Consider the following 13204-nt stretch of genomic DNA (forward strand, 5'->3'; position numbering starts at 1 on the left):
TAGCAATAAGGGCGTCTCAAGCCCAACCTCAAATTACTATGTTGCCTTTGGCACAGCTGTCGGTCTGGGGTGTCCAAAAGTCTTTCAGAAGTCACCCACTCCAGGCAAGTGGGGACGGAGGGGCTTAAAAAGAGATGAAAAGGAAAAAAGGAAAAAATAAGAGTGTTACAGCTGACAGCCTTACTTGTGAACTGTGCCAACTGGAGGCAGTGAACACTATTTGTCATTTATGGCTGCTGTTTAATGTGTTGTCTGGTTCATAGCTCTTTTAATGCCTTTTAATGTGTTCGCATTAGAATGTCCAATATTGTAAAAAATGTCTGGCATTGGTGTTGGCACCGTGCAAAGCCTCATTTGGCAGGATGCAGTGTGGAGAGAGGGAAATCCCCTCCCTATTTCGTTTCTCATCTCGTGTGTAATGACATGCAATGTTTCTTATGCGTTGTTTATTAGATAGTACACCTAGTCATTCAAAAGTGCTTCTTTGGCTTCTTTTGTTTGGGACGCCAAGGAATTATAAACTGATATGAATGCACGGTGATGAGCTGTGCGCTCACTTTCTGGGTCTGTTCATTTTTTTTTTGTTTGTGGAATAAAACACCGGGACACCTGCTGAATGCACACTGATTTCCTGCTTTACGTTTCTTGAGCCCTGGTGGCATTATTTTATTTATTTATTTATTTATTTATTTAATACTGCGGAGTCGCTTGACTCCAAGCAGGCGTGAGCACAGATACAAATAAAAAACAAGATATGCACAAGCGTCAGGCAAGAGCAAACGATGATGCGAAAAAAGAAACCAAAGAGACAAGGGTTTCACATAAAAAAGGCTCTCAAATTATCAACAAACGTTTCTACATTTGGGCTGTTCACTACACACTTTGGCAATGCATTCCACTGTGCAATCGATTTGACAAAAAATGAGTGTTTAACTGTCTTATACCCGTGCCACACGTGCACAAGAAATGGCAGTAAATGCTTAAGGCCTTAAGTTTGTTAATGCCATTATTTTCGGAGTTGGTGCTACACGTCCACCTTTAATGCCATTATAGAAAGTGACGATGACGATAACGCTTGCAAGGTAGTCAAAAGTTTCATCGTAATATAAACATTCCTAATGAGCAGAATATATCGGGAATGATGTTCAAATGTAATGTAAAAACGATTTTCCAGAAAATACGGCTGTTCCTGCTTTACAAGTCGAAAAAGTAGCCATAAACTCGCATGTCAGCACATAAGTCGAGAGTACCAGTCAATAAGGCTGGTTAAAATGGCGCTCTTCGCATCGAAAATGCGGTTTAGGTGCCTCATCTGACTGAAAGTTAAGAATTAACCATTTTATAGTGGGCTAGGCAGTTGTAACTGACAAAGCTGCATGCTTTTCTGCGTGTGGAATGGGAACGAGAGAACACATTGCACGGGCGAATGAGTTGTGGCGAACTCAGTAGGTCGCGAATGGCAGTAAGGCTAATGCCATTAAATTTATGCGTGTGGCACCGCACGAATGCCATTAAAACTTAAGGCAGTAAGCACTTAATGGCATTAAATCTGTCCGTGTGGCACGGGTATTAGAGTATGCACAAAATTCTTGGTGCATTTTTCCATGGTCATGACGCGTACTTGCTCGTGAAACAGGAGTAATATAATCATGGGTGTTTATTCTAATCAGATTATTATATATTAGGTACAAAAATTTCAACCTTCCTTCAGTGCGCCTTGTCTGAAGAGATTCTAGACCAGTAGAATTCATCATTACTTCCCCAAACTGGTTGCTCGCCACTGGCGAAAATCCTAGCGCGATGAGTCGAACGCGGAGCAACAGGGCTAGCTGTGGTGCGCACAGGTGCAGTGGCTCATTGACAACTACGAGACGGCGGAGGGGGTGTCGCTGCCGCGGAGCACGCTGTACAACCACTACCTGCGGCACTGCGGGGAACACAAGCTGGAACCCGTCAATGCCGCTTCCTTCGGAAAGCTCATCCGCTCCGTCTTCCTCGGACTGCGCACGCGGCGACTCGGCACCCGGTGAGGACGAGGCAAATCCCTGCACCCTGCACCCAAATCCCTCTGCTTTGCTCACCCCTCCTCGGTTTCAAGTTGAGTGGTGATGTTCTGGCAAGTTTTGGACGTCCAATAACGTCACTGGCAAATTTTGTACTGCTGTTTCCCAGGAAGTGTGGCAGCTGAAGGTGCACTGAAGAGGAATCTGAACTCGTCTTTTTGCTGCGGGAACTCAATCTACACGTTCCGAACATTCTTAGAAACTTTGACTTATTGCCCTGTGTGGCCGATTTCCCTAATTAAATCGAATTAACGTCCGGCTCCCGCCATTCTTTTTAAATTCTCCCCCGTACGGTGGGCAGAGTCGACCAACGCGTGGAGTGCCTTTCACCCAGTCCCGTGGCGGCTTGCCACTCTGCCATCGGCGAAGTAATGCGTAGTAATCCGTAGAAGTAAATAGTCCGCGCGTATTTTTATTTCTGCGGGCTTATTTTGCGGCTATATTATCTGTGAATGAAACTATTTATTCACGGAAGCCTAAAAAACAAAATAAAGCGAAAGCAAAGCCTCTAAGGAGCTGGCTGAAAGGCACTTCACGCGTTGGTCGACTCCGCCCACCGTATGGGGAGAATTCAAAAAGTAAAGGTGGGAGCCGGACGTTAATTCGATTTAATTAGGGAAATCGGCCACACAGGGCAATAAGTCGCAGTTTCTAAGAATGCTCGGAACGTGTAGATCGAGTTCCCATGGCAAAAAGACAAGTTCAGATTCCTCTTCAGTACACCTTTAAGAATTTTCGCATTCGTGAAACACCTTTCCGGAGAATTTACTTGTGTTTTCTTAGTCAGTGAATTCTAGCTATCTTCACAAATAAATTCAACAATATACTTAAATTTTGTTGGGGTAAAATTATCATCGTCGTAATGTAATTGGTCGAAAAGAAGGCAGCTAAGGAAAGCATGCATCCTAGCTCTGTGCACAGCTGCAATCAAGAGGTTACGAAACAAGAGGAAAAAATTTAATTTCAGCAGCATCTTTGTGCACAGCTTGACACCAACTCTGTGACTTACGCAGCGCACCATTAGATCACGAGCAGCGCACGCTGGCTATAAAAGAATTTAAAATTTTTAGTCTAGGTTTCAGCCGCCGTAGAGTGGCTGCGATGTTCTACAAGAGGAGTGGAGAGGATGTGAGGCACAAAAAAAAAATATCGCATAATTTTTTGCACCTCATGGGACCTCCACTTCACTTACACATCTCAGCCACCACTCGGTTGCTGAAACTTAAACGAAACGAAAGAAGAAATCCAATTATAAGTTGTTTAGCAGGCACAGGGGTTTACAAGTGGTGACCCGTATAAACTAATGTCTTGCGCACAATTCCTGAAGAGAAAAAAATTCAAGGGGGCACTTTGTTGACCTAAAGTGCGGTGAGGTGAAAGCCTTTAGCGCGGTGTTGCTGCCTGTGTCACTGATGTGTGGTGTGTAGATGTTAATTAAGTACACAATTGCTTGTGAATCTTAAGTGCTGAAGACACTGGAGGGCGTTTGGGAGGTCTAATTCGACGCCTTTCTGCAAACACTCTCTAGGGTCCTACACAAGGAGAACTGCATACGCATTGGCAGGAAGTAGCTTAGCCATTAGCACGCTCGGCTGCAGAAGGGAAGGATGGTGATTCAAATCCCATCGTGCACAACGTTTTTTTTTTCTGGTCTGACTAGAAAAAGCGTGACACCTCTGCTGACAACCGTCTGTCGACAACGATGAGGCATTAAAGGCTTTCGCCTCAAAACGCACATTCGAAGAATTGGTGTTTGTACTCCTTAAAAAGGTCGACGGGTGAGATGGGCTTGTTTGGCTTCCTGTCCCGTCTCACGATGGCTTGTGGTGCAGGGGCAACTCCAAGTACCACTACTATGGCATCCGGGTGAAGCCCAACTCACCGCTCAACCAGATCTCGGAGGAAGTGACCACCACTGCGCTCCGGCAGCAGTCGTCCACACAAGCCAAGAGGTACACGCACCAGTTCACTTAAAGGCGGATGCGGGTTTTGGAGGCGAAATTTTTTTGTAGCGAAAACTACACTACTATAACTGGGACGCATTTCGCGGCGAGCCTCCGAATAACCTTGAAACGACCTTGAGATAAGCCGTGGCTAGTGTTGCTCTGCAGATATACCTAACCGTGTGTGGTTCCGAATGACCTTGAAACGACCTTGAGATAAACCATGGCCAGTGTTGCTCTGCAGATATACCTAACCATGTGTGGTTCAACTTTCACCTTGACCTTTGACCTTTCAAGTTGTTGGTAGAGGGCGGTAAAAAGCCTCGTGGTTATCGCGTGGTGTAACGTGATTCAATTTACAGTTATGGCGTCAGGGTATGGGGTATATAAACTGGAGCTGTGCACTCTGCTTTCGCTAGTGAAATTCGGTTCGGCAGAGTTGAACCGCTGCCTGACTTTTATTTTTTGGCGTAGAGCTATGAAATTTGGCACACTGAATGAATGTTTGCAAATTTTTACTCCTACATCTTCAGTAGTTTTGGCATTATATATTTTTGTGTGCTTCATCATTATACAGGACTTGCAGAAAGCTTGGCGTGACAACAAAATGTTATAGGAGTTGCTCCTAACTTTTTGCCAAAGAAATGGTTCATGCGGTGATATTCTTAAAATATTTTTATCAGCCTGAGTTTTTTTTTGTGCACGGAACAGTATATCCATGCTTGCATGCATACTCCACTTTTTATACCTTGATGTCAAATTAATGACAGAGTGAAAAAATGTAAAATAATTCAGAAATATACAAACACTGCATAAAGAATTTTTCAAGGAATGCAATGCAACAAACCACATGAAAAAGCATGGCAGTGCAGTCAAGAAAAACTTATGAGAAAACTGGCATTTTCAGAGACCTCAGCCAGGTTTTTGTGACCTACAGTCACAAAAAAACCTTTCGTAAAGTCGCTTCTTGGCTGTTTGTGGGGAAAATTTTTCGGGATATAATTAAGAAGACCTTATTTGATACGAAATCTGGTGTTTTCTAAAAATTCAATTTTTTCCTAGATTTTTCACAATTGGAAAGCCATGTCCCCCTAAAAAGGGGGACGCAGCTTTCTATACCAACTAACTTATTTTGTGACGGATTTAGGTGAAACTTTTTTTTTGCTTGTTAGCAGTGCTTTCAAACTTGAGTGCGCAGAATTTCAGCATTATATCTGGAGATTTTTTTTTGTATACAAATTTTTTTCTACACCTTGTGAAATGCTTGCAGGCTTGAAAAAAAAATGTGGTAGAAGACTTGTTCAGCATTCACTGCATTTCTGAATGTGTGGCACACGTGATGACGTCGTTAGATTTTTTTCCTCCACACAATTTTTTTTTTTGTTTTTCATCCTTTACAAATCAGTTGGCACAGACATGACTAAATTGTAAATAAGCTGTCACACCAAAAATCTGCAATCCGTCAGGGTGAAAATGCAAGAATGTCATCTCTTACAGGGAATTTCTGTGAGTGAAACAAAATAAACGGGGTCAAAATGGACGACACAGTCATGAAGGGCTCTGCTGCACAGTTTGAGCATCTAGTCAGAAAACTGGAACGGCAAAAACCTGCTTTTCTGTTTAGCATTTTCCTGGGATGCGGTGCAGTTCCTGATGGCGCAGAATGATCAAGGGGCGAGGGAGAAGGCTTAGTTGGCTAGTGGACTGTGGCCTTCCTTCTGTCTCTTGTGCCTTTTGCGTAGAAACAGTAAGGACTTCCGAGGAAAATGGCAGCGGTGGAGTTGAGAGCAGAAGCAAACTTCCTGCATCCCGCCACGGTGGCTCGGTGGTTACAGCACTTGGATTCTGACCAGAAAGACGCGGGTTCGATCCCGACCGCGGTGGTCGGATTTCGATGGAGGCGAAATTCTAGAGGCCCGCGTACTGTGCGATGCCAGTGCATGTTGGAGAACCCCAGGTGGTTGAAATTTCCGGAGCCCTTCACCATGGCGTCCCTCATAGCCTGAGGTAAAAATTTGGAACGCGATACCTATTTCTCTGAAAAACTCGCATAATTTTGCTGGTATGTTTAAAAAACAATTGAAATAATTGATTTAACCTGAAATTCTTTTTTCCTCACAGTTTTCTGTTATTATGTACTTTGTATGTAATATGATAGTTTTTACTAACACTCGATGTCTGAAAGTTCTTTTTGCATGTCATGTTTTCAAAGCTATTTTCTTTCTTTCGCCGCACCGAATGTTATCTACTAGTGTTATTTAGACTGCTTTGCTTTTAATCTTGTACTACGCTTACACTTTTCTGTATATGTCCGCCGTTTTTTAATTTGCTTTTACTTATTTTTCTGTACTTGGACCCGAACTAGTCGTTGGCTATGGGTCCAAAAAGTGTTTGTATTTCCTATAAAATAAATTCGAAATAAATTGAAATTGAAATTGCTTCGGGACGTTGAACCCCGATAAACCAAACCAAACCTCCTGCATCCAGATTCCGGTTGAGCGGGACCAAGGCTGGGCTGTCGTCGGACGCGCCGGAGTCCGGAGGTGGCGGAGCGGCGGCCGTCGCGAGCCAGGGCCAGGCGGCCGACTCTGCGGGCGCAGCGAGCAGTGCTACCCCTCCCGTCGCGGCACAGCCCTCCTCCGCGCAGCAGCAGCAGCCGCAACAGCAGCAGCAGCAGCAGCACCACCAGTACCTGGGGGATGCGTCGGCGGCTGTGCCCACCCTGGGCGAGGTGGACTTTGGCAGCAACCCCCTGCCCGAGGGGCTCACCCGGAAGGACGTCGAGGCGTTCCGGCGCCTCTACCGCGACCACTGTGAGGCAAGTGCCCCGCCTGTTCCCACTCGAAGCTGTGGCATTGCCAGCTTGTCGAATGGTAGAATTTTACTTGGTAGTTTCATATCTGAATGAGAAACTTTCTGCAACTTAACAAATGGCCCACTTAATGTAAATCCCCTGTGCCCCTTGGTTTCTGTAGCTGTTGGCCTCTCTTGTATTTATAACGAGCCCCTCACTCCCCTTTCCTTGTCTGCTCAATTGCTTAACGAGGGCCTCGGTTCTGGCAGCCTTGATGCCTTAGGAAGCATAAGAGGGTTCTCACACAGCTTCCACCCTCGCCGTTCGATGACGTTCTACGTCACATCAGCGGCAACTCAGGATGTTCTACGTCCGCCGCTTAAGAGCGTGGGTGGCGCTGGTGAACACTCCCAAGGTTAGGTTATTTGTAAAACATAAATACCCCCGAAAGCAGAAGGTTTGACAGCCGTCGCCGTAGCTCAGTAGTAGAGCACCGGACGCGTAATTCAGAGGTCGTGGGTTCGTTTCCCACCGGCGGCATGTGGTTGTTTTTTCTTCTGCTTTTCCAATCAATTCGCTTTAAGCGATAACATATTTAGTTATATTCTAAATTGATCAACACCACAAAATAAACAAATAAATTAAAAATCCCCTGTGCCCCTTGGTTTCTGTGGCTGTTGGCCTCTCTTGTAAGTACACAGAAAAACAGAGAACACATAGCGCCGTGTGTTGTCTGTCTTTCTGTGTCCTTGTCTCTTTGCACTACGTTTTTACCTTTCAAATACGAACCAACAAGCCCAAGCATATACCTTTCTGTAAAAGAATAGGTTCGTAAAGTATAGAGTAGACTATTGTAAAGATGAACTGATTTTAGACGAATTCTCGGGTAAGATGAAAAATATAGCTGCCGTATTTGGTCATGTACTTTGCGCTCCCCTAATTTATTACCCAGGTGTACAAAAAAAACAAAAAAAACGCACATTTTATGCTCCATACTGCCCCAGACCACCAGCATGCATGCAGGTATGTGCAAGGCAGGCGTTGCAAGATCGGCACACGATTGGCACAGATTGCCGCTTGTTAGCCAGGCTGCACACGAGGATGCTATTTTATCGTGGAACAGCTGAAAATCTTGCCTCGCTACAGCTGCCACACCTGCATCACCCGCTGTGAGATGTTGAACGTGTGGCCCGGCGCGCAGTTGTTCGTTTCTTCGGTGCAAAAAAAAATGACAGTCATCTTGAATGTAGCCATGAACAAGTGCGGGTGCTTAACTGGACCCAGTGAACAAATGATTGACGAAACACTACATTAAAAGCTGGTAAAACGTGGCCAGCAGTCATCAAATGCATCAAACAGAACCAAAGAGAAACTACACCTGAGTGGCATCAGCTCTTCCATCAGCTACTGACACTCCCCAGAACCGCTGCTACCACGATCGGGACAGCGGCCCTTCTATCAGCTGTCGACACTCCCTTGAGAGTGCACAGCTGAAAGTTAAAAAAAGCAAAAATCCTTTCAAACAACTGGACAGAATAGCCGAATGCTACAGGGTAGAGCTGTAGAACAGACATAAAATTGCAACCACGCTGTAGTATCCCTGATATCTCGTTTGTCTTACCTTTATTTATGGTGCCATGCTTCGGTTTTGATTGTAAATTGGCTCCTCCCACTTCAGATTTCCAAATTAAGAAAAATAGGTCGACCTACAATCATGTGAATACGGTAAATGTCTTGGAGTATGAATTACAGCTTGCACCCACCGTGGAAGCTCAGTGGTTAGTGCGCTCAGCTACTGAGCGGTTTCGAACCTGGCCGCGGTGGCAGTGTTTCACACAAAGCACCCGTCTGCGATGTCAGTGCACATAAAAAATCCAGTTCTCTCTCTCTCTCTTTCCTCTTTCACTTCCACTTTCGTCCCCTCCCTCAAGGCGAGGTTGAGGTGTCCACTAGAAGTAAGACAGTTGCTATGCCTTTCCTTTCATCAAAACCAGTTTTCAATTAGAGCTTGCAGCCTTCATTTGTGTCAAGTGCATTATGAAGACAGGGGCAACGGTTTGGAGAACTTCTTTTTTCTTTGCGAAATGTGAGGTGACATTCTGCCCAAATTAACCGTAGGAAACGAGTTGTAAGCGATTTGTGGAAAACACAGAAATGAGGTCCTCGCGAAAAGTAAGTCGTTTACAGTATGCGGAACACATCTGAATCATTTGCAAGTTTTCGTGCTCGCCAAAGCTAGGCACGTGGTGTCGTTGAGGTCATTCTCACGAATAGTGGTTGCCTGGACCTCTGTGCATGCAGGCCTTCCTGGACGCGGTGATGAACCTGAACTTCTCAACGGTTGAGCTCCTCTGGCACGACCTGTGGGGAGATCCTGGCAACGAGAGCGGGTGAGTCGAACGCGGAGCCTACTCTCATCTTCCATGTCTGCGCAGGAGCTTGGACAGTTGTGGCATCTCTGTCCTGAAGTGTACAAGGAAACTGTAGTATAGCTCGCAGTTGGCCACCACCTGCAGAGTGTAGGGCACTTCATGTTTGTTATACCCCTGTCACATGGTACATGTAATGTCATTTCCAGTGAATGGCATTATGTGTTAATGGCGTTTTTTTTTTCGTGCTACATATGTATATAGCAAATGACATTTACAGGCAATGACATTCGCCCAGTGAATGCACTGCCCAAACTCATTCACTGACGACTTGTGTACTCTTGACGAGCGGCTTGCCAAAATTTTGCGAAATCGATAAGAACAAGACATAAAGTAAACATTGTAATTAATTGATAAAATTAACATTTAATTATATTTTCACATACAGCATGATATTTGAGGCAATTTACGCAACTATATTGTTCTTCTTCCCATTCATCGCCGGCTACTGTCAGCCATGTTCTTATACTGTCGGCAGCGTAGCAGCGTGGCCATGAATCACACCCTCCATAAGCATTTTTTGTCATGGAAGATGACTGTTCAGCTTCGACAGCGCAGTGTTAAAAAGCGAAGGCGCACTGGAGTGACAGCGAAATGAAAGGAATCGCAAGCGACTTTGAGCTCGTCTTGCTTTGGATTTTTTAGCAGATTGTTTGTCAATTAATGCTGTCGTATGGAGGAACAGTATATTTTTAAATAGCCTGCGGATGTTTATTACTGTATTGCTGATAATAAACAGTAAGCATGTTAAATTATCATTTTTAACTCGTCTTTTATTATAGCAGTTTGTCGATGGACATCGTCATCAATTACGAATGCTATTCTGTATGGCGATGTAGACTGGACACGCCAAATCGCAATTACATTCAGTGTAAATGTCATTCACTGTGAATGACAGTACATGTACCGTGTGACAGCGGTATTGCTTAGCAGGAAACAGTGCAGCATATAAAATTCATTTCATAGAGAGCAGTTAACGAGTTGTATTCTGATGTCAGTACAAAATGGCAATGACAAGCGCCATTGTCTACCCACCACGATGGCTCAAGTAGCTCTGGCGTTGGGGTTCTGATCCCAAGGTTCGATTCTGCTTGTGGATTTCGATGGAGGCGAAATACATAACGCCCCACTACTGTGTCATGTTAGCGCACATTTAAGGGGGGACACTGGTCTTGAAAAGAAAATTTTATTAATTTAGTCATAGTTATGAAATTTTCATAACTATGACTAAATTAATAAAATTTTCAGGGCACATGTATTTTTGTGCGCTGAATCTAGGTATGTCATTTAATTTCATGTAAAACAATTCCTTGAGCATTTATGCACTTTTTATGCAAGTATTTTGCGGAGAGTTTTGAAGAAAATTTGCTGCGGGAAACTGGCTGAAATGTATGCCATTGGGTTCTCTTGACACCAAGGAATACAATGAGGGTAAAATTATCATCCTGGCTCTCACAGAACTTGAGTAATGGGGCACTGAAGCTGCCACTTCATAAACAGGAATACACACTTTCCTTCTCATTTCTGAAGCAACAACTTCAAAACTCTATAACTTAAGTTCTATGATAGGCAGGAAGACAATTTTACCCTTATTGTATTCCTTGGTGTCAAGAGAACCGAATGGCATGCATTTCAGCCAGTTTCCCGCAGCAAATTTTCTCCAAAACTCTCCGCAAAATACTAGCATAAAAAGTGCATAAGTGCTCAAGGAATTCTTTTACGTGAAATTAAATGGCATATTTAGAATCGGCACACAAAAATACATATTCCCTGAAGATTTCGTAACTGTGACTTCACTAATAAAAATTTTTGTTTCAAGACCCTTAAGAACCCTCAGGTGGTCAAAACTGTCTGGAGCCCTCTACTGCAGTGTTCCCTCATAGCTTACATGTCTACAATGTAGGCACACGGTATGATGTGAATGACAAAGCACAACACCGAAGTGGCGTGTGCACTCTTCACCTTGCTGACTAGGAGACCCCGTGGTGTTCTTCTATAGTTCCTGGGTCCTATAGTGGCGCACTGTTTGCGACGACAGTGGTGTCTGAGCCTGCCGGCGTGCACTGTTTCAATAAGTCCCTCGACCACACACGGTGCAGGGACCAGGAGAAGGGCCTGAGCCAGGCGAAGCTGCTGCTGCTGTGCCAGTTTGAGGCGGTGCAGAAGTTTGTGCAGCGGGCCGACTACCAGTTCTACCAGAACCTGGTCGACGTGCTCATCCCCGACGTCCTGAGGCCCATCCCCAGTGAGTGGCTCTCGACCCCTTGTCCAGTTAGCATCCTCATGATCCACAGTGCTCAGGATCATAACATCCTCTCCGTATCACAGCTTGTTAGATATTCTCTTGGCATTCTCATGTACAAACTTGTCAACAATCTAATCGCTCTTCCTCTCATACCACAGTGCTATCTTGTAAACGCCAACATAACTAGGTTCGCACTCAGTAACAATATTGTTCTACCTAAAGTACGCACCAATTACGGGAAACAGGCGATTCATTTCTCATCAGTTGCTGTTTGGAACACTATACCGATAGAACTAAAAAATGCTCCTTCAATTTTCAACTTTAAAGCACACTTTAAACGATCAATACTTAGCAATGAGCCCTAATTCTGATTAATTTGTTTTCATTTCTTCCTACATGCATTTTGCACTGCTTCATGATCTTCATTATAATTCAGTATGACATCAGCTTGCTTAGTTATGTACAACTTTATATGTTTCGGTGGTCCTTTTTAATAGCTTTTATTTCTCTCCCATGTGTCTGCTTTAATTGTATCTCATACGTGTATATTCTGTTTTGTATATTTATCTGATCTGTCGTATGCTGTTAAATATTTTACTAGATGTATTTAATCAGGAGGTCCCATTACAGTCTCTGACTTCGGGACCTCCTTCTGCATAATATGCTGTACTCTAAAAATGTGTCAAGAAATAAAGACTGATTCTGATTCTGCACTCTGGAGTCACTTGGGGGAAGAAAACAGCGATGTGATTGCTGCTCCACTTTTGTTCCAAACAGTGCGGAAAGAAAAAGCCTGCTACATGCTGCTGCATTATGACAAATGACGAGTAGTCTGTGTCAGGTCTGCGCCAAAAGTTGGCATTTCATTAAGGCCGAAATTCTCATAAATTCCCGGGGTTGCTACGCGCTGTGTCATCGCCGAAATCAAGTCAACTTCTTCTGCATCATCAAATGCACCAACCTCGCCTGTATTTGATGCATAAGAAATGTGAGAGATGCCATTTTATAAATATGCAATGCCGGGAAAGCCAACTCAACAAGCTTTCAATTGCTTATTTTTAATGTTCAGTTTTTCAACACAGATTGACAGTTTAAAAAAAGTTTTAAAATGAAGCTCGCCTTCGATGCTGACAGCCATCAGTTTCCATCAGTTTCGCAGTATAACCTTGCCTCGTAAAATCAAGAATATAAAAGTTTGTTAATTAATTTTGAGTTAATTGTTTTTAATTACTGATCCATCTGACGTACATAATGTCTGCCTTGCTGTGCTGAGTTGTGCTGTGCAGTGGACATCGTCATCTTCATCTAATTCCATCTGTGCGTAAAAGTCACGAAAGGAAACGCTCATAACTGGGTCCCTGGGTCAGTGGACTCCTCAGTCGCGCTTTCACGTAATATCGTGGTGGTGTCCACATGCAAAAACCTATGTTCGCACAATATTTCATACTTAGCAATGCGAAATTGCCACCAGTTTTTTTCGCCACCTCCATAACAGTTGATCGGATCATACTGAATGCATGGTGCAACAGGCAATAAGAAAGGTGGACACAGGTTGAGCGCTGACTCTCATCTAAGGCTTAAATCCCAAAACCTCTAACATATAACAGGAACATTCGAAGATCTGCATGTTATCATAAAGGGTGAAAGAACATAAAGACCTCACACCAGTGCACGCGACATTCAAAGGTTGTTGATAAACACGATCACTTTATCAGACGGAGAGATAGATG

General features: G+C 44.0%; 1 protein-coding gene across 1 annotated transcript in view; it reads left to right on the top strand.

Annotated features, from left to right (window-relative positions):
• The window catches only part of LOC149367208 (DNA-binding protein RFX2-like), a 76700-nt gene that overhangs the window by 47700 nt on the left and 15796 nt on the right, over positions 1 to 13204 (top strand). Inside the window, exons 9-13 of the mRNA XM_089554528.1 lie at positions 1845 to 2026; positions 3896 to 4015; positions 6494 to 6824; positions 9102 to 9190; positions 11329 to 11474. Of these exons, the coding sequence (XP_089410654.1) occupies positions 1845 to 2026; positions 3896 to 4015; positions 6494 to 6824; positions 9102 to 9190; positions 11329 to 11474 (868 nt within the window). The remainder of the gene's footprint in view (positions 1 to 1844; positions 2027 to 3895; positions 4016 to 6493; positions 6825 to 9101; positions 9191 to 11328; positions 11475 to 13204) is intronic.

Source organism: Amblyomma mixtum, chromosome 1 (assembly GCF_055824585.1).
Source record: "Amblyomma mixtum isolate Tamu chromosome 1, ASM5582458v1, whole genome shotgun sequence".
Lineage (NCBI taxonomy): Eukaryota > Metazoa > Arthropoda > Arachnida > Ixodida > Ixodidae > Amblyomma > Amblyomma mixtum.